The sequence below is a fragment of the Acanthopagrus latus genome, chromosome 4 (genome assembly GCF_904848185.1).
Source record: "Acanthopagrus latus isolate v.2019 chromosome 4, fAcaLat1.1, whole genome shotgun sequence".
Lineage (NCBI taxonomy): Eukaryota > Metazoa > Chordata > Actinopteri > Spariformes > Sparidae > Acanthopagrus > Acanthopagrus latus.
The window spans coordinates 16,787,117-16,809,033 of NC_051042.1; the positions used below are offsets into that span (position 1 = coordinate 16,787,117).

Sequence of the window (21,917 nt, forward strand, 5' to 3'; positions counted from 1 at the left end):
AACAACTCAGGGTGTCATGGCTTTGTGCAAGTAATCATTCCCATGTGGACTGCTTTAGCGGGATTAGGGAGAGTGCTTCTGATTCCTTCTCTCTCTCTCTCTCTCTCTCTCTCTCTCTCTCTCTCTCTCTCTTTTGCTCGACAGATCCATCACTGTAATACAACGACACGTTCGCATACAGTCGTTCCCTCGCTGCCGAGTTTTGGTCCCGTGGTATGAAATGACCTTGATCATTTGTAGCGGTGAGTTTTTTTGTGATACGAATGAAGCTGAATTCTGAGAGAAAAGTTGTGATGGCAACACACATGAATGAAATTCAGGCAACAGAGGAGGAAAAGGAACACTCTGTAATCTTTACGCCTCTCTCACAGCAGTTGCCACGAGCAATACCCTTCTCTTGCTGAACAGGGTCAAACTCGACACAGACCGGGTCGGTGGGTAACATCTTTAGTGGCTTGATAATCAGAGCCCGATGCAAGCTGAGAGGGCACCATGACACAGAAGGTAAATATGTCTTCGCCGGTGCTGATGAATGATTCAGACATGAAAGTAGTCACAGAAAATAGCTGCCATCATGTCTTCCAGCACAACCACAAACAAATCCATTCTCCCCAAGTTTGCCGTGGTAGAAAATGTATCCCGCATGTGGCCGGATGAAGCGCCAGATGTGCCAATGATTTGCACTGTCATCTTTCAGATTCTATTCTGCAGATTGTGATAACACCGCCAGGAAAAATACTCCAGGATTTCTGTGGAGAGCAGCTGTGACACTTGTGAAGATCTGTCGCGTACTTTGGTTACATTAATTCAGCTAAACTAACAGCATCTGCAGCCGTGCAAAAAAAAAAAAAACTTTTAAGCACATACCTGATATGACACCAGTCGGATGTTTTCAAACAGCCTAATCTGACAGACCAAGCCGGTCGACGCGTGTGCAAATATTTTCATTTATCTCCGACTTTGAGTCACTCGAGCACATAGTCATTCCTTGCTGTGTGTGTGTGTTATTTGGAAGTTATAACAATCCAGAGTGCACTAAACCACACTACAGATAATTTAATGAACGCAGTTATCACGTTTCAAAATAACAACAGAAACAACAGAGTTGGTCAGTTGCCGCTGACTCCCTAAACAAAATGACTACGACTGTTGTAGAAGACTTTTTTTGTAGGTTTTGTACCTACTATTGTTTCTTTCTGTCTGTTTTATCATTCATTTTTTATTCATGTTTAATTGCCTCAGTAATACTTTGCTAGCTGGCACTCGTTTCCACGCATCTTTACATGCTTTGCTCCGTTTATGTGTACGGCACTTTGTTGCTCTATTTTTGAAAGGTGCAATAAAATCTTAAAGTCATTAATATTTTATGTCAGAGTTTGCAGATCGCAGGTTGGTTGAGTTTAGGCACCAGAATTACTTGTCAGCTGATCATCTTTGAGGGATCAGTCAATGGTTTTCAATGTATTTATTTTTTTCCACTGTGAATTCTCATGCACCGATACTCCCTTTGAATGTGGTGATCAAAATTGAAGGCTTATTGCGAAAGATTTTTGATTCAGAGTCAGAATTTATCAATTTAACCATGTTCTCCTCGGTGAAAGTCCTGTTCTCAACCCATTTCTCCTCCCTGTGTGGACTCGTTCGCTCATTAAACATCTACTGACTTGCTCCCTTTGCTTTGGCGCCTCAGGCCACGAGAGTTGTCGCCTTACAATGAATGCAAATATCGGTCGTACAAAGCTGCTCGCAGACAACCTATTCAGAGGTTAGAGAATGTATATAGTGTATTGTACAAATCACAACCTTCGCTTGCACATGACACCGACACTGTGGGAAGAATCAAACTGTAAAGTAATAGTATCACTACTGACAGTAATGAAACAGGATCGACTTCGGTCTGACTGCCTGCTAGACAATGTGATACATTTGCCAAAAGACGGGAGAAGGTGTGAAGACATAGGCCCCATAGCAACACATCGCTCCAGATTGGTGAGACTCATGAGACTAATATGTGCAATAAGAAAACTGTACACTTTAGCATGCAGGCATTTGATCAATTGTGCCAATGAACAGCAGTGTAACTCCCCTAAGGATATTGGCGGGTGTTGAACAGAGGCTAAGTGGAAAGGTGGAGAGAGGTAGGTTGAGTCGATGGTGTTGGCTTTCTCAGCCCCGGGGCCTAACACATTTAGAGAGCTAACTGACACACTTTGGATGTATTAGCCACAGTGAGCTCTGCCAACCTCTCCTCTATTTCTGCTGCACCTCCTCCTCCTCATCCTATCGCCGTCTGTCTGTCACTGCGCTCTCCTCTCCATGCCGGGCCGAGGTACATGCCTAGTGTTTCAGCAACATTGCTTTAGCATTGATGTTCCTCCGTGCCCCAGCCAAATTGGTGTTTGCCAGTCTAGACACTGGTTGCTCGCGTCTCGGTGTGGATAAACACGGCGCGCACACTAACACTCTCCGCTCCTCTGTTTATAAGTATGATTAGATTAAAAGAAACTGACGGAAATGCAATAACGGTCTATTAGTCTACTCGTCAGGGGGGATAATCATTTCAAATAGAAATGTGTTTTCCATCTCACTATCTAATTTATACTTTCTTTGCCTCTCCATATGTTTCACTCCTGAGACTGGTGGGTTGTGAGTGCGAGGCTGTAAAGTAGGCTGGGTTCAAGTCCGGGCTGCTGCAATAAAACACAAATAAATAGAAATATATAGCAATAAGTACCTCTCGGTCTCAGCTCGTGCGAAAAAAAAGAAAACCCACGGGCTAAGAGGACCCCAGCCCTCTCTGACAAATATATGCATTGAATCTGAAGGTGAGAAAAACAACTCTCCTCGGTCCACGCTGCGCCATTCTATGTGGTGGTTTAAGATTAGGGTCAAAGATTAGAAGGCTTACACAAGATAAGAATGGGATTAAAAGAGCTCAGAGATGTAAAATTACAGATCAGAGAACTGCTGAAAACACACCTGAAATGTAAACAAACTCATAACACGGCAGCCACCTGTCCTTCTGGACAAATCCTGGCATCATGGGAGGGGGGGAGGAAACAAAACAATGTACTCCTGATGATAGAATAGGAAGTGAATATTATGGAAGCAGCATCCAATATTCCAGAGAGGGATTCAACACACATCAAAGGCTGCCTCTGCAGTAAGTCTGTTAGATTTGGGATTAATGGACTCCAGAGGGGCCTGGGCACACACACACACACATGCACGCAAGCACACAAACACACACACACACACACACACACACACACTCGCAAACAGGCACACAGACACACACAGAATCCACCACCACAACTCCGCCTGATAAGATTCACAACCCCGGCTAGCAAAGCACTGCAGTGCAGAGTCTATCTACTCTAGTAGCTCTCCACAGTAGACTTTCCACTGCAGCATGATACTGTGTTACAACATGTTGTAAGTCAGTGGAGGCAGTTAAGAGTGATTTTCTAACATTCTAGTAAATTTTGAGCAGCAAATGCTTCGACAGTCCAGGAGGTTCGAGTGCAAGATTTCCACGAGTGCAGCGCAGGCTCTTTTCCAGCCATGTCTACTGGATTGTTTGGACGAGTTCTTTATTTTGCTTGTCAAATTACCAAGCACATGCCCAGACACACACACGCTTGCATGCATACGTGCACACACAACCGTAAGTTGCCTCCGAGCTCCAATGAGTTCATGCAAATTACCAAAAATGCAAATTTGGGTGCTTAGGCTCAGCCGTCCTGTGATGCATTTTGAGGAAAACACGACAAAACGGGAGGAAACTCAACAATAAAATCTATTTCGTTTAATCTCCGCAGACAGAAAGACAGCCTAATCCCAACCCTGGCTGCCTTTCCACCCCAATGCCCAGCATCTCCCCATTCTGCCACCCCCCTCCTGCATCCCCTGCCCTCAGGGCTAAAACCACAGGTGCAGGCAAATGCAAACCACTGGGTGGAAAATGCTCGTTGACAGCATTCTGGTGTGTTTGCGATTGGTCAGTGAACAATGAGGGAGTTTCCCTGAACCACTTGTCGTGCTGATGGAACAGCTGGACACCAACACCAGACACGGATCAGGGTGGGAAGAGACCATGCGGAACAACAGGGAACTTAAAACTAAAATGAGATTCAGTGGAGCTTAAGCTCACTGTCATTTCACAAACCGATTGTGAGTCGCGAAGAAAATCAAAATCCTCAAAGACCACAAACAAACCCGGGTCAACTCGAGTCTCCAAGAAATTCTCGACATGTAAAACGTTTGATTTTATTTCATGCTGCAGTTCTGTGTGAAATTAACTTCTGCATCACTTGATTACATTTGCTGTGCATTTATTCACTTCTGAGGAGAAGTGGTCGTAATGTAGTGCCCACGGAGGAGGAAGTGGTCGCGATCACCTGTTGTTCGATACATCTTGAATTCTGATGCGGTTGCCTGGACACAGCAACAGCAAGAGTGTGTATCTTCCATTGGCCTGTGTGTGCTAATTCACCAGCTCACCCTGCCATTGTCTGCCTCTCCTCTCTCTCTTTCGAGCACCACCACCACGCAGCCACACAAGTGCATGCGAGCGCGATCCCACGGCCGTGCGCACGCCACGCCAGACCCGGCTCTCATCCGCATGATCATCCTGAGCAGCATTATCACAATCGAGGGAACTAGATTATCCCTGGGCTCAAAAACTTCATCCTCTCTGATCCCCACTTGGGAGGGGATGAGAGCGAGCACAGGGGACCACCACCCAGATTTCCCGCTCGTTAATCACGGCGCAATTCGATCACCTTCGGGGACAGATGGACGACTGTTTTCAAAACACCGCCGCACAACGGGCATTATGCTGTCCAGGATACTTCTTAACCCCTACTTCTATACTTTCAGCAGCAGCAGCAGCAGCGGCAGCAGCAGTGTTGCACCGTTTGTGATCTCCCAATAAACTAAGCGATGTTTGTTTTCTTAAACTATATCACGCACTGCCGCTGACATTTCAGTGAATATGATGCATCGTGCAGCACCGCAGAAAAATGTCACCTAAAAGACTAACTAGCTAACTTGTTACAATTAATTTCGCCCAAACAAAACTGTTGAGAACAAGTGAATCTGGCGCGGCGTGGTGGGAGTCACACGTATAGGATAATCAGGAGCCGAGGATAAAAAAAAAAAAAAAAACCCTACACACCTGCAACACATGCGACTGTCTAACCCGCCGTGGTCTGAATATCAATGAAGTATGCGTACACCAGACGAGGAGGTGCAAACACCCATAAGCGCCGCGCAGAGATCCATCACACTCCGTTGTTTACACTGCAAGCCTTCGAAAATCTCCATAATAGATCTTTGTTGTGGTTTGAGGTGGGAGTGCGAGGTCAGCTGTTAATTGGCTGCTGGTAATTACAGATGCATCTCAAGCTTGCCGACACTGTCCGTGGGGGCTTTGGAGACCCGCGACCAATACGCCGTAGAGATTACAGCGATGTATAGGAAATTACTCAGCTCTCATTCACGCATGCTGAGGCAGCAATTAAAATCCTTCACCTGAACCCGGTTCTCACCCTTTCATGGAGACACCGCAGGAGTTTGCGCGTTTGGATTTAGTGGCTTTAAATGATACTAAGTCGAGCAGGGGACGTCGTTTTATTATGCACTCCAAATCAAATCACCCACGATCGCTCCCAACTCGTCGTTTTCCTTCCATCCTCTGCCGGTAGCCATGAGGGGTGTTTTTTTTTTTTTTTTTTTTTTCCCCTCCCCTCTGTGGGGCTGATTCCCGGGGAAGTGAGGCAGCGCAGGGGACAATAGCAGCCACCCAATTAAAGCTGTTTTGGCCTCGCAATTCCTCAAGGTATTGCCATGTGACAGTTTAATTAACCAAGCCCCTTATCTTAATTTAGCAGGATCAAAAAGTAACAAACTGAGGTTATCGGAGAAAAACACTCCCAGCCGCCGTCCCTCGCATACCCCGAGACGCACACACTCACGTGCGGCCCTTCCCTCTCTCTCGATCTCCGTCAGTCTGAGAGCGCTGTAGTGCAGTACGGCACGTGTGAAGGAGATATGACATTCACATAGCGAGCTTGTATTTCCCAGATAAAGTTTCAGTAATGCTGCAAATGCTTTAAAGCACATTTATCGCAGCTGTAGCGGTTAGACTAATGAGTCTTTTTATGCCGCAGCAATGTTTGCAATTATGCCCCTGGTGGATGTGTGTGCACTTGACCGGGTTCAGGCTTGTCTTAAGAGAGGGTATGCATTTATGTGACAGGTTTTTTTCTTTCTTTTTTCTTTCGAACTGGTGGCTCAGTCGCCACAGGAGGCCCCGGCACCGTGCTATATAAGCCAATCTCCCATGGAGCCTGCCTGCCGGTCCCACCCCTCTTCGCCCATCCATCCATCCATTCATCCATCCATCCATCCATCCATCCATGAGCTCCCGCTTCTCATCATTCTTATGAACCGGTTGCCATGTTTCCTCCCTCCTTCACTGCAGCACCACTTCTTTTATCTTGGATGTCCGTCTGATTATTCAATGCATCTATGTGAGCGTCCTTTGATTTTAATCCATTTAGGCCCTGCCACTATAGCTCCTTACATATATACGATTCTACTTCTTCCTGACATCTCTGATCATCCCAGCCTTCGTCATTGCACAGATCGCATCCTCTCTTTGTTTTAGCATTTCCTCTTCTTCAACTACTCCATTATCTATAGCACTGCAGGCAGTGGATGAAAGGACATTACTAGTTATGGCTGAACAGAGAAGAAGTCCTGATGCCTTGGACAGGCCGGGGCCCATTTATCTCTCTGGTTCCTGATGCCGTGTAACATGGGGAAACAATGCCCCAGGGCACCACAAATATTCATTCACATCAGCCTAGGAAACAGCCTGGACAAAAGCGGGTCTACGCTCGCATCTCTCTGATTCAGCGGAAGTTGTGCTGAAATCTCTGTCGAAGTACATTTTTTTCAAGGCATTTCGTTTTCACATAATCAAAGCAGGGCAATTTCCCAGTTTGTAGCTGCCTGCATGGAACTGATCAAACAATCTGTCACTCGGGTGTTTCCGTAATTAATAACGTTACTGCATCCAATAGAGCATTACTGGGCCCAATACAAGTCAAACCATTGCATTGTGTGATTCAAATCTCGGCCGATTGTGTCCGCACCACCCAATCCATACAGAGACATATCAATGTAACTGCACGCTTTCACAGACGCCACTTTCTGCATTGCCGTGCAGGTGCCGATCAGTTTGCTAATTCAAAGGAACTCTCGATATTGAAAATGGCTGTAAGCGGCACAGATAGCTCGCAAACACGAGACACGAATTCATTAAGCGAGCAGCGGGATTGCAAGTGAGACGCTTCCACTGTGATCAGAGACAAAGCTGTTTGAAAAAGAGATCTGTGCTGCCCGTGACTTCACCTCCCACAGTATTGTTACCAGCTGACTAGAGAATTAACTCCTCTAATTGCGAGAACAGGCTACCGGTGTGGATTCCTCATATGCAACACATCCAAGTTGAAAAGCGCAAGTGTTTTTTTATGAACGAGTGCAATGTCTCTCAATCTGTCTCCGTATGATAGCGTATCACGTTGTAGGCGTTTTATTGGCTATTGTATTCTCAGATACACAGATAAGGCATGCAATAACGATCAGCCCTCAAAAGTACAGTGTGCCCTGCCTTTTAAAGGCATGGAGGGCACTTGTGGCACTGCATGTAAAGTTCCAATTCATGGCATATTCCTTCACACAAGAATGTGTAATATTACAGCCTTCACTAAACAGTAAACTGTTACATGTCAGTATTTCAAGACTTCGGAATATTTCATGGATATCTTGGTGGATTAGTTTCTTGTGATTTGACTGAAATCCAACTCAACAGACACAAACTACTGATGGCAGCACTCACTGCTCTGAGTGCTACTTAACTGACATAAATATACAAGTAAGCACAAATGACGCACCTGTGGTGCACAGCCGGATTCAGGCTGTGCAGGTGGCACACAAAACCAACTCATTCTGTTCAATGTATGATCATTTGAAAGAGAGCACACCAAGCGGCTCTTTTTTTGCATTTTGTTTTGCACCCGCTGGATGATTTGACTTGACAAACTGCTTGAACAATCTTTACATTTGAAACAAAGATGGAGATTTCAAGGCATGCGTGTGCTCAGAGAGATGAGAGGGGTAATGGTAAAGACTGGAAAATGATAGGTGGGAAGTAGAAGAGGTTAGCAAGGCATATGGAAAAAAGAAAAAAAAATGTGGTTAATGTCTAGAATCTGACACACACAACCAAACATACACTTAAACACACATACGCCCCAGCTGAGCATGGAGAGGGGACAGATGGCCGCGGAGTGGCTCTGGTCCAGGAAGTGACGATGATCTGTATCATTATAATCTGCTCCGTCGTCTCCTGCCTGCTGCTGCGCTGGACAACATGTTTCGCCCACTGAGAGCAGATACTGGAACAGCTCCTCTCCTGCTCTGCCGCACACATACTCTTCAAGAGGTGCTATGACAACAAACTAAGTTTTTATGGTGAGCGCTCCTTTGTTTAACTGCTAGAAGGCCGTTGTGGTCATTTTTAAAGGCCAAAAACTCACTCAGTGACTTGATGCAGCAGGGAAAACGTACACAAGGGGGGCACAAATGCACAACAACAGCATGTTCTAAAAACACATCCACTCAGCGAGTCAGTCTTTGATTGCTCACAGGAGTTATTTCTGTCCGTCAGTCCGTGTGTGTGTGTGTCTCAGAGACAAACAGACACAAACACGAGGGCTGCAGAGCATTCTGAATTACCACTCTGCCCGTTTGCCATTTCCAGCAGAAGCTCACTTGTTACCACCCATCAGCTGGGAAGAAAAAAACATCCCCGCTCTCTGAATCCAGCTCTATGTTTAAATATCTCCGCATCAAAAGTTATGATAACATCCTAATTGTCTGTGGTGTTATCACACATTTAACTAGGCTTTTCAATTAGAGGTTAATGCCTGAAAAAAAGAAAGAAAGAAAGACGGAAAGAAAGAAAAGACTGAAAGAGAAAAAACAAAAACGTAGGCTGCACTGCCATGGGGCTCAGCCACACAATGTTAATTAATTTCATTTATAGCACAGACACCACATCTACAAGGTTGTTGTTCATGTGATTACAAAGAGAACAACTGGGAGCAGAATCATGTCTGTCATGATGATGGAGGAGATAAACACCCTGGATTTTCTCTCTCTCTCTCTCTCTCGCTGCGTTCGCGTGGCAGAACAAGTTCAGCGAGGAGGGTTTTGTTCACTCTCACTCAGGGTGTAAAAAAAAAAAAAAACACACACTCCAGATGATAATGTAGGTTACTCGGGTGTTTACAGCAAGCAAGTCTGTGTGCTGTCAACACGGGAATATGCAAAGTAATCAAACCGTCTGGCCTCACTTTCTGAGTTCTTCTACACACAAATGAGGCATTAATACAGTAATACTCAAATTCATCTGCAGCTGAGGCCTCGATGACAGAAACGTCTCCAGCTTGACATGAGGTTCCGCGGAAACCAAGCGGAAATACCTCGCGTAAAAAAAAAAAAAAAAAGATAACAGTAATATCACTGAGGTTTCACTGGACCTCACAGTGGATGAAACTTTGACAATATGGTTAGAGAGAGTGATTAACTTTAAATCTCCATGACTCTGCACTAATCCTCACACTCAGTGCGCCTACATTTTTTAATGGGCCTTGAATAATAATTTCCACAGCATTTAATGGCTTTGTGTGTGTGTGTTTTTTTTTTTCCAATGTCTAATATGAGTGAGCACACACTTGGATTAATACCCTGTAATGTTCTCATTACAAAGCGGGCGCGAGGAGAGAGAGAGGGAGCCGGGCAACCGTAAGCTTTTAGGGGCAGCGGCTCGCATTGGAAGGTGTGGGAGAAAAAAAAAAAAAAAAACAAGGACTCTGTGGGGATCTAGCGTGTTTTTCTTTTCTTCTTTTCTTTCTTTTTTTTTTTTTTTTTTGAAGATGAGGAGTCCAATCATGAGAGGTTTTAATGGTACTTAAAGTGAAATAAGACATATTTTTACTCATTGCTTCCATAAACATGCCATAATTATTCACAGCGCCTGCCAGGGTGAAGGGGTAATGTCAGAGATTTATGGCCCAAGTGGTAAGAGTCTGAGATGTTCATCAATCCTCTCCAACGCAGTGGTGCCACAGTGCTTCAGATAGCCTTCACTGGCTGAATGAGGATCGGGGGGGGGTGAGCCGCCACGCAGGCGGGCTGAGGTCTGGAGCTGGAAATCACACCCCAACAGCCGGCCCAGCGCAATATCACACACGCTCAGCGCAAGAGGGAAGGACGTGAGAATGGACCTTACCCTTCATGAACCACAATCGTAACAATGGAATTTAATAAAAACTTCATGTATTAAAGAAAATAGACTAATCCCTTTAAAGCTTCCATAATGAGAGAAGAAATCCTAAGACTGTGATATTTCCCCTCCCTTCACCCCGCAAGATTTTAGGCTTTCCACGGGATTCCACTAGCTTAGCCGCAAAATCGCCTCACTGCTGTGCGATACTGCCACATCCTCTAAGAATGGAGGGAACACACGAACTGGCACGCATGTGTATGGGCACGCGCGCACACACACACACGCGAGCAAGTCTTATTTGACTTTGAGTGATGCCCAGATTGCTGATGGTTCTCATTTTCCACACCAGGAAGAGTAGCTGGTGATGTTGCCATGAATCAGGCTATCAGCCCAGCCAGGGACGGACCATGGAGAGCCGAGAAGATGAGGAGCAGGGGAAGATGAAAGGCTCAGAGACAAATCCTCTCTGTCCAACGGCTCGAACAAACACAACGAAGAAACATGAGCATCTGGCTGCTGTTTTCAGATGTTTCTTGTTTTGTTTTGTTTTTTCTACTCCCCAAGGCCGGACTTTTAGATGGATTCTTTAAGGTTCGATAGTAAGACATGACACATAGTCTACAAAGAAGTGCTAAAAATGACCCTGATATTTATTTATTTATTTTTAAACTAACAATGAAGAGTGTCAGTCAGTAGGAGAACACAAGTTCAGCTCGCGTTGCTATGAGGACTTAACCGGAATGACGCACACAGGGTTGTAAACACACTCTGACGGTCAATTAATCACGTCTAAACAGACAGATGTGATAGCGTCACATGAAACCATGACTCCCCCATATGCTACCTGTTTAGAGCAATGTCTGTAAACTAACTAATTGCTACGCTCTCGAATGGAGCTCCTCTCCTCTCAGCAGATGCTTGTCCATTAACCTGTGGAACAATCGCTCTAACATGGTATGAAGATGCGCACATTAGCGGTGCCCTCTCCGCACCGGAGAGCACACCCTGACAAAGACTTCAAAAACATTTAGTGTGCCAGTCTGCTCAGAGGGGTGTTCGGATAAATAACGGGCTGAATGGAAAACGTTTCGAGAACAGTTATGGTTCCGCTATACCGATTGTGGATAAAGGTACATTTTCCACTCAAGTTTCTAAGGTCTAACCAATGAGGATTGCGCTATTTTTATTCTTGCCAGTGATGATACGTACACTTAATAACAACAGGCCATTGTTTATGCACCCTCATGATAGCGTCTTGTTCACATATATATGTAAAAACATCACAAGTGGTTATACAAGTACCACTAGTAAGATGGGTGTATTAACGTTGATGAGAAATCAGAACTTTGAAGCATGTCTCGTTCTCATAAGCGTCGTGACAAATGGACAAGTGTCTAAAAGTCAGTCTTCCTGTTTACAAGATGCGAATGTGTCACGTTCCGGTGGCGCTGCCACGGCTCCATCCACACTTTGGATCCGATGCCCACTGGAAGTGTTTCAGAAGGAGTGCTTCTTCGACCAGCCTATCTTCCTCCAGCAGCCAGATTTTGTGTCGCTTTGTTCATTTGTTTCTGGGATTCAATTGTGCTGCGTGTGAACTCGACTGTGAGTCCCTCTCTTCCTCTGCCGTTTTCTCTTGCTTCGACAGAAGAGTTTCACGTTGTGCACAACAATTTGCTCAAAAGAGACCACAAAAAAATTAGTTTTTTTTTTTGTGTGTTACCGTTTCAAAGAAAGATACAAACTCCATCCATCAGACTTGGAGAAAATGTAGTTTACACTTAATTTTCGACAACTATAGCTGTTCTTCCGGATCCTTTTCGAAAATGTTTGAACAATTTAAAGCTGCAGTAAGTGAGAGATGTATTTGAAATAAGTGTAAAATAGCTCTGTAATCCAACAGTAATCACTGTTATCGGCTTTTGCTCAGTAACACACATCTCTCCTCTCCCTGCTCATGCAGTTAAAGAGAAAAAAGAACATTTCTGGTATCCCTGCTCACTTAATTCAATCAAGATGGAGAATTCCATAAAAAAGTGACAACAGCTTTAAACTATCTCAGTATTTTTCATTTGCTAATAATAAACTAAAATATAAACTAAATATATAATATGGATGTATCGTTTTGCCTTCTATAGGTAAAATTTGTCAGCCATGAGAAAATTTCTTTATTTCATACACGTTTAGGAGAATAGTATGTTAAGCAAACATGCATTACTACTTGCAACAGTGACTGTAATATACTGTATAATTAACTGTACTGGTACTATGTTATCAAACCTGTTTCCCACTTTAGTCTGCTGTGGTTGTTTTAAATGTGTTTATAAATAAACTTTGACTTGACTTGGCTTGACTATTTGTGAAAAAAAAAAAAAAGAAGGGATACATGCCAAACACAACCTCGTGACGGGCATGATGGTGCTGTATTCTGAATACAAATTCAGAGGAATTCAAATTACAGATGTAATATGCATCGAGCCACCCAATGAAAAACGTGTCTGCATTTATCTGTCCATGAAATATGAATGATGTTGAATGGAATGCCCTTTTCTAACCGTCAGATAAAGGTTTATTGAAGGCCAGTGTGAGCAGGAGAAGTTGCCATGGCTACAAGTGTGAAAAGGGCATCTGATCTGACTCCTGACCAGTCAATTAATCTTGGAATTGCAAATTCTTTCCCTTATTTTTTTTTTTTTTTCTGATCAAAAGTTCACTCGCGATTCACAGTTAATTGCTGGAAATAAAAAAATTAAAAATAAAATAAAAAAAAAGAGGAAGAACTGAGATTGCGGGGACTTGAAACCCCTTTGGAAAAGTACAGTAATGCTTGAGTCTTAAGATTAGGACTGCCACGAGGGAAGACGGGTGAATATTTAAGATGGATTAAAGTCTGAATATTTAGTTTGTTTGGTCTCAGTGTGAAGTGGGAGAGAAAACCTATTATTCAACAAAACAACACATAACGAGCTCATTTTCTCATGTTTTTTTTTTTTTTTTACAGATGAATAATTGTCACGTTGCAGTGCCACGAACAGGACTCTAGAAACCATATCATAAAATGGCATTAAAAAAAAAATACATTCTTTTTGTTTCATTTCCTGTATTTAATTGAAAATGCTAATTTATAACAATAGTAATAATAATAATTATAATAATAATCAGCCCTGTGTCTAAAGGAACAAATAGTCTCTCATCATTGTTTCCAGAGGCATTACGCAGACATTCTGTGATGTTATGTCAACATGACTTCCATATTTGCCCTGACAGGCTCCTGTGGGATGGAGGATGACAATATTGTCCCGCACCTGTTGGCTAAAACTGCAATATAGGCAGCAGAAATAAATGAGGGATTAACTCGAAAAACTCAAGTGTTCCATTCTGTGAAACTGCCTATTTGAATATAAAATATCTCTCAATTTGAGACGCTTTACGAGAGATTTATGAACAGCCACTTTTCAGTATGTTTTTTTTTTTTCTTTTTCTTTAAAGTGTTGGAGAAAGTGCAGAATATGAATATACTGGGAACTCAGCTCTGTTTCTAAGATCTCCAGCTACCAGGAGGCAAGATGAAATCCACTTATATAAACTGTACATGCATCCGAGTTCGGAGGACTCGCTGCCAAAGTCGGCGCCATAAATTACTTAACAGAGACGATAAGCATCATATAAACACGGGGTTCTGTGAGTAATAATTAAACATATTGTACCGGCAACATCATCTTTTATTTGTGTACAGTATGTATGTCTGTGCATGCATGTGCCCAGGGGTTTGCACATGTGAGAGCAATTGGCAAAGCATGTCATTTCCCATACTTACGCTTTTCACATGCTGAGGGATGATGTGGGGATTGGGATTTCTATCAACGGGGCCACAAATAACTGGGAAAAGTCAATTTCATCGCCCTTTTACCGCACTGTCATAGGAACACATCTCATGCAGTCTCTCTACACCGTACCCCCTGCTGTCCTTGTAGTATCACATCCTCCTCCCTCCTCCTCTGTGCCACTTGTGCCTCCCTTTTAAAACAAGGCAGGAGGCGGCTTGATTATCACACTCAGATCGCAGCTAATTAGGATAGGTCAGCTGGTACAGTCACACAGTATCCCTGTCAAACAGTGTCCCTCCACGCTCGTCCTCCTCCTCCTCCTCCCCCTCCATCATCCATCTCTCTCTCCATTTCCTCGGACAGCCCTATCAGTGGGTAACATCTCCCTACACCACTGCCGCCTGTCTGTTCGTGATAGCGACTATGGCAGTCATCTCCACAGAGGCGAGCGATGTGCTGCCAGCCACTCCGCCGGAGCCAGGCGAGCTCATATCAACGTCTGCTGCAGACGCGCCGGAGCATTTATTAATCACCGTTTAAAACTGGCAAAAAAATTGCATTTGATATACTTACGCTTAATTAATACATTGCTACCAATTTTGCAGGGCTAATTAATCAATTTGAGATCCGTCCCTGGTGCGAAGATGTCCAGATTATGTTGTCTGGAAGGAGAGGCGCGCGGAACATCAGAGAAGGCGATGAATTACAAGCATGGAAATGGGGAGTTGTGTATTTGCTCTACCAATGGCTACTGCCAGAGGAGCGCGTAAATAGTGAAAATTGAGGGGGAATGAATAATAATAAGAGGAAAGGAAGAGAGAAGTATAAAAGGCTTAAAAGGAATGAGGAAATAAGAAACAAAAAAAACGAGAGGGAGACACAAATGTGTGCACACTCCAGGCTACAACCTCGTGACTATAAAGGCTAAGAACTGAAACAGGGTTGGGGACTGATTGGGACTTGAACTACATGCTTTGTGCACTTGTAGTTTTGTTTATACTGAGCCAGTGAATGAGGCCACAGTGTCCTGGCAGGCGAGCAGAGAGAGCTACAGAGAGTAATTGGGAGGGCTATGCTTGGAGAGAGAAGCAGAGGACTTGAGATGGGAAGAAGGAGGGAAAGGCGAGGGGGGTGGAGAGAGACCTATGAAGTAGATGCTAAGTGCTGAGATGCGAAGAAAATAAGCCTGCAGGAAAGCGACCCCGGGGAGGGTGACCAGTGACAAGCCACTGCCCGCCCCCCCCCATCTGATAATAGACATACAGTACCTGTGTGCTTCCGTGTGTGCAGTTCATGTGTCCGCGCACAGGGAGCTTCGTTTAAGCTGCAGAAAGCGATACCTGAACGCAGAGCGCCACATCACACCGCGCTTCCTTTTCAAAGCTCACGTTTCGGTTCTCTCTTTACTAAGCCCCATCAATTAGCCAGAAAATCACCGCAATAAATTACATGCGCGCGAGTGGGTAGAAGCACATGCTCTCTTATGCTCACCAGGCACAAGGCGACCATCTCGTGAGACATCTCAAAGGGCCGGAGCAGGAAGGCGAATGGCAGTTTGGGAAGGCAGAGGATCATATTGTTTTCTAAACTCAAAATGAGATGTGATTTAACGCTTTTTTCTCGCTTAATAAAGACGCGCTGGAACCCTGCCAGAGCGGCGTTCCCCATCCCTCACTCATCATCACTGTTCTTTCACAATGCATTGGCCTCCTGCCCCTGCCCTCCCCCACGGCTCGGCTAAGCCCACATGTTATTGGCTAAACACAGCCAGCTGCAGCCAGTTAACTGTCTAATCTCACATCAATCGATTTCCCCAAACAAGTTGAGGTGGAGAAGTGGAGCCAGCGGCGGAGGGTGCGAACACAGCGGCGGGGTGAGAGCAAACGGGAGGGCAGCGATGAGCGAGGAACAGGCAGAGGGAGGTTACAGCCTTTTGCCGAGTTTTTCCAGCACCACCCAAGCTTCTGTCCGTGTGTGTGTGTGTGTGTGTGTGTGTGTGTGTGTGCACATGTACCGTCCGACGAGCTCTTGTTCGAGCTCGTCAAAAGGATACTGATCGCAGGCGACACACAGAAAAAAGATGGTAGGACAGGCTGAGGTTGGAACTATCAGGCAGCGGCAAGCAAACATCCGCCAACGTTGTTTTTTTTTTTTTTTTTCAACAGACTGACTACCGCCCAGCACACTCCGCTCTGCTCATGTCATGTGTATGCGTGTGTGTACAAATGTGATTCTTTCAGTCCCTCACGGACAATTAAATGGGAACATTTTCAAAATGAGAAACATATGGAGCCTTTTAATTGGCCAATTTCTCTTGCCACTGTGTGCGGCTTTTTTCCATTCAAAAAACCAATGAAAGGGATAAAAAAAAAAAAAAAAAAAACTCTATCTAGTAAGACATGCATATTGCAGCACAGAGTGTTGCACAAATTGTCATTGTCCTTCCGCAAGGAGTAGAACAGCCCTTCTGTTCCCAGGATTAATAGCACCATTACAGAGGATCCATGTTCAGTATACGGCTCTGTACTTCTAGAGATCCAGTCGGTGAGATACATAGAGGCTTGAATTTTGTATTTCTGTGGGAATATCTGTTTTTCCAAGCAGGTAATGGCCCACGCCTGAGGTACATGACTAGTTGAAGCTGCGGTGGGAAATGTACCATACTTCCTGTCCCATTACTTCTGTACAGGCCAGTGCATAATCTTGGGTTTTCTTGCCTCTCTTGACCCCGCACTAATCAAGTGAGGTGGCTGGGGTGAGGAGGACTGCAACAACTCACATATGGGGAGTTATTGTTCTACACATGTCATGTGTAATCTGCCCGACCCACTGTGCTCAGAATAATTATTCATATTTAATCACCACGCGACGAAGCTACATCGCACGCCGCTCACTAAGTCATTTTCCATGTTCCATTATCAAAGTTTCAGAGACGGGTGCTCAGGGAAGGGGGACTAAATGGAGAGGCTGAAGTAGTTGGGCTTATAAAAACATAATGGGCTTGTCTGCTTTGATAAACTGAGGACGTGTATAGAATGCACACTCACTCACACCCTCAAACACACACATTGGGGCTCACACACACACACACACACACACACATGCGGCACACACACATTAAATGAGAAAAGTGCAGAGAACAAAGTAGGGGAGAATAAAGTAGCCAAGTAGAAGTTCAGATTGTGAGCGTTCAGGCAAGTCAGGGGCTCAATCGTTAATACAAATAACTGCGGTGCAGAGAAAGGATTGATAGTCGCTCGGTTCAAGCGCGTTTGGCTTGGCGCAGCAGCTCTCACTCCTCATGCAGTCAAACTTGCCAATGAGGCGCTCACCTTGCTCCAGAGGCGGCGGTTTCACGCCCGTGGCCTTTAACTTGAGGGCTTCTTTCGCAGACATGTCGCAGCAGGAGCCTTTGTTGGTGTCCTGGTCGCTGTCGGCCTGGTCGCTGTCGCCATGACCGCTGTCTCTCAGGCTCGCTCGCTCGGGGTCTTTGAATGTTGAACTACTAAAGAAAAACAGAGAAAAAAAGTGGAAGAGTATTGGTGCACATTCTGCGGCAGAGAATTTCTCAGACTTTTGATGATTATTTTTTTTTTTTTATACAGTTTGAATACAGGAAGTAACAATGACGAGCACCCTTGAACGATTAACAAAAGCAGAAGAGTATAACAGGATTTAAGGTGCAATAAAATGCTTGGAATAATACCGCACCACCACTACTGTCTGCTAAAGGGAAACTCCTTTGTGTGATCATATTTAATGTATTATAGATAAAAGACTGTTAGTGACCACTTTTCAGCCTAATTAAATGTACATGCCCTTCTTAACCCCTGCTGTGACTCAGTCCGATTCATTGTCAGATGAGTAAGTGATGGAAAAAAAACTACTGTGTTGGGACTATTGGAGAAAAGAAAAGAAAGGTCTGAGATGTGGTGACCGTTATGGATTCCAGCTCTTACCTTTGAACAAACTGTTGTCTGCTACCCATATAATTAGGCTCAGTGGGGAAATTGTCCGTCTGCGGAGAAGAGAGAAAGAGAGAGAAAAGTATGTAGTGGGCTCTACAGAGTCCTGCTGTGAAACAAGATCTCCCAGTGACATGTGATTAATTATGCAGAAAAAGATGAGGCAGAGGACAGAGTAGGGGCAAGTAAAACACTGTGGCTATGAGCTCTATATCGTTTATGTTGGAGCATTTCATTAACCACATAAAGCGGGCTAATTAGCCATTTGGGAGCAAACCACAGAGCTGAGCATCAAATCTGGCAGACGTAGTATAATCAATAACAGGGGGGACAATAGCCTTGATGAGCACGGAAAACTTTGCAGTATCCGCGTTGAAGTGTCAGCTAAACATCTCGTAACCAAATTACGGCACTATTTGTGCAGAAATTAAAATGCGATTTGCTATTTCCTTTAACAACGTTTCTGTGACAAACTGTTCACTTCTTTTCTTTCTTTTTTTTTCTTTCCAGAAATTGAGAAACTGTTCGCGAGGATCTGTGTTGAACCATCTGGTGGTTATTGGATACAGGGGCTATATACCAATCGTACACAAAAAAGGGGGGGGGGGGGAGCTTGGTGTTATGTGGATCAATTGGGAAAGTAAACATAAAAAAAAAAACCCACGTGTTAACACGAAAAAAAAAACTCTGAGGTAAACAGCCACACAAAGAAACAGCAATGGCACGTATGACAAAATACAGCAGCATAATGGAATACTGGTACAAACCCTACAAACACTCAGCACTGGATGCAGCAGTGCATTACGGACCGGATCAATCACGCCGACAGTGGAAACTACTCTGTCTCTCCGACGGCCTGGCTCTCTCTCTCTCTCTCTCTCTCTTTTCCCTCTTGTTAATTTTATCAACGTATGGCGCGCGAGGGTTTTTAATCACGTCAATTGAGATAAAAGGTCATGCAGGTTCCCAGTTTCTTCCTGGCATTTAAAGACATTAATAATATCGAAAAAACAACTAAAGCAGTCGGATGTATGGAAGGATGCGGGGCGGAAACTAATGTGTTTATATTTTGTTAAATTATTACAGGAATATCTCAGAGTCCCTGTTGGGTAGAGGTAGGTGAGGAAACAAATGCCTTTAAGAGAAATAGCTTTCACACCGCTGTGGCTGTATTCATCACCAACACAAATAATTACGCTATGTAGTGCACAACTCTGTCTTGAATTGATAGCGGTAAAATGTCATGTTTAGTGAGTAATGTCTCCTTGTGCCAGGCTTTTTCACATGCACAGCTTGACTCATGGTCGATAGAGTATTTCAATGTCATCCGTGCTCTGCGGTGGCTCGGTATGAAAAAAGGGGTGTGTGAAGGTCAGACAGGCCACCTCAGTACTTTGACCTTCCATGCTTTTGCCAACACCTTTATCTCTACCTTAACACTCCGTTCCACCTCAACCTTCGCCAAAGATTAAAAAAAAACACCCACAAAATGTATCAAAGGCTGGAATCTAACAACGGACTAGAAGAATGAATATTTGAAATAGTTTGGCATTGAAATGATAACAGCCGGAGTTTTTCAAAAAGGGGAGATGGAAGTCTTTATATTGATGTGGCCATTCTGTATTTTTATGACCAGGGACTCGTCCTTGGACATACTTTTCAATCAAGTCGGCTCTGTTGGCACTTAATCTGATCAGGATGAAAAGACGTTAGCAGGTTTTCCTTGATTGCTGTGTGGATGAATTTACTTTGTGTGTACTGACTCACAGGACTCAGATGGATCCCATTTTTTGTTCACCCTCTGGAGTGTTTACCATTGATGAAATAAACTCGAAATAGCAAAGGTCTATTCTTTTTTCTTTTTTCTTTTTTTTCTCGTCGCACTTAAAGTAGCATATGCTCTGCATCCCTCCACCAAATAACCCCTCTGCAAGCCAATAAAAAGCACATTACGGCACTTCATAGTAACCTCTTTCCTGCCAATTAGAGTCCGGGCTGATCTTAAGCCTCCATCTCTTCCTGTCTGTCCATATTGCCCAGCCCTTTCACTACAATGGGCCACTTTCCAATTAATGGATCGATAACAGCCAGTATGGGCTGCTTTGTACTTAGCCAGTCAGAGCCCACAATGAATACAGGATAATTTGAGGGAGGGGGGGTTATGATACATTCTGGCTAGATGTCCAGTAGTTTTATTATCATTATCAGACACTGGATCATACAGTACATAAATTAATTTGGCATTGCAAGAGTCATTGAGTGTTTTATGTTGCATGCCCTGCACTTCTTGCCTTCTAATTTCGTCTTGTGGGATTCCTTGAATTGAACTGAGGTGAACTGAACTGAGCTGAACTAAACTGACCGACTGCAAATTGAACTGACCCGAACTGCGGCATTTGTGTATTTGGCCTTAAAGGTCTCGAAATCTGACTTGCTTATTGACCTAAAATATGAGTCTTTGACCTTCAAAGTCCAGAGAAGCACTGAACCCATTCAACGCTCAATGGATCCCAGCAGCCGCGGGGTTGGTGCACTCTGTGTAGATATCGACGGAGAACATTTTCTTGTGGTAGCGTGGATGAGAATTGCAAAGGCATGTTGGCGGTTCGCGCCGAACGATGTGTTGTATCCACTCCATGCGGCACGGCCACAAAGGTCAGAGAGATACTGAGTACAGTGAGGCTGAGTAAGTGTAAAAAGCTGCAGTCTATTCTGTATTCCCATTGAGACCCTAAGACTGACCGAGCAGACAGCAGGCCGATTGAGACAAATGGGACAAGCATATTGGAGTGCTATTCTACTCTCAAGCCTTGTTGGTGCATTTTGGGGCTATGTTTGTGTGTATCTACCTGTGTGTGTGTGTGTGTGTGTGTGTGTGTGTGTGTGTGTGTGTGTGTGTGTGTGTGTGTGTGTGTGTGTGTGTGTGTGTGCGTGTTTGATATCTTAGGTAGCGGTGGTGAAAGAGGACAAATTGCAGCTTCTCTTTCACACATCATTGGACAGCTCTCTTTTATTTACAGGAACGAGAGTGCACCCCCTTCCTCTACCTACCCTTCTGGGCATGATACATGCATTTGTCCTTTACTGTCTCCCCAAAAAAACCACACATACTCACTCCGATGCAAGTGCATGTGTTTGCTCGGTGTCAGGAGGTGTGAGCGCCTCCAGATCCACCGTAACCTTGTCGGCGAGCCAAAAGGATCTGGACCGCAGTTTTTAATTTGATAAACTGTGTCTTTGTTGTGGGACGCTACCACCAAGGGAGCTCCATTTGATTCCTCTTGGAGAACTGTCAGAGTGGCTCAGCAACAGCCAAATGGGAAGAGCAGGTGAAGGATAAAACGGAGAGGAAATGAGCTTAGAGGAGAGACAACCCATCGCTGGAGGGGGGAGTGCAGCAGGAGCAGGAAATATAAGACTGAAAACAGAAAAGGGAAAGCGAAAACAGCAGAGTGAGTGGATGATAAAGGAAGTACGAATAAAAAAGGGGGCGGAGAAACGAGACAATAATTACACTGCATTGATTACCTAGTGGCTGAGGAGCAATTGTAAGTGATCAAATCTAATTAGTCGGTCCTATACATCTTCCTGGAGATAACACACCAATCAATCAGCGGGCTTAAGTGAACTTCAAGCCATCACAGTCGACTGCCTGCTAAATATCTCCCACTATCTTCTAAATAACTTACAAGAGGTCCGCTTCAAATGACTTTCAGACAAAATAAGTGCTACCGATGACGGTAAATGGAGACTAGACAGATT

At 44.3% G+C, this 21,917-nt stretch overlaps 1 protein-coding gene across 3 annotated transcripts in view; it reads right to left on the reverse strand.

Moving 5' to 3' along the window:
- pcdh17 (protocadherin 17) overlaps positions 1 to 21,917 on the reverse strand; it is a 53,847-nt gene that overhangs the window by 12,356 nt on the left and 19,574 nt on the right. For 2 of the 3 annotated variants that reach the window (XM_037095953.1, XM_037095951.1), the window contains exons 3-4: positions 18,150 to 18,208; positions 17,523 to 17,695 (exon numbers count right to left, since the gene is read on the reverse strand). In XM_037095953.1, the coding sequence (XP_036951848.1) occupies positions 17,523 to 17,695; positions 18,150 to 18,208 (232 nt within the window). The remainder of the gene's footprint in view (positions 1 to 17,522; positions 17,696 to 18,149; positions 18,209 to 21,917) is intronic. The other variant, XM_037095952.1, reaches the window with a different exon arrangement.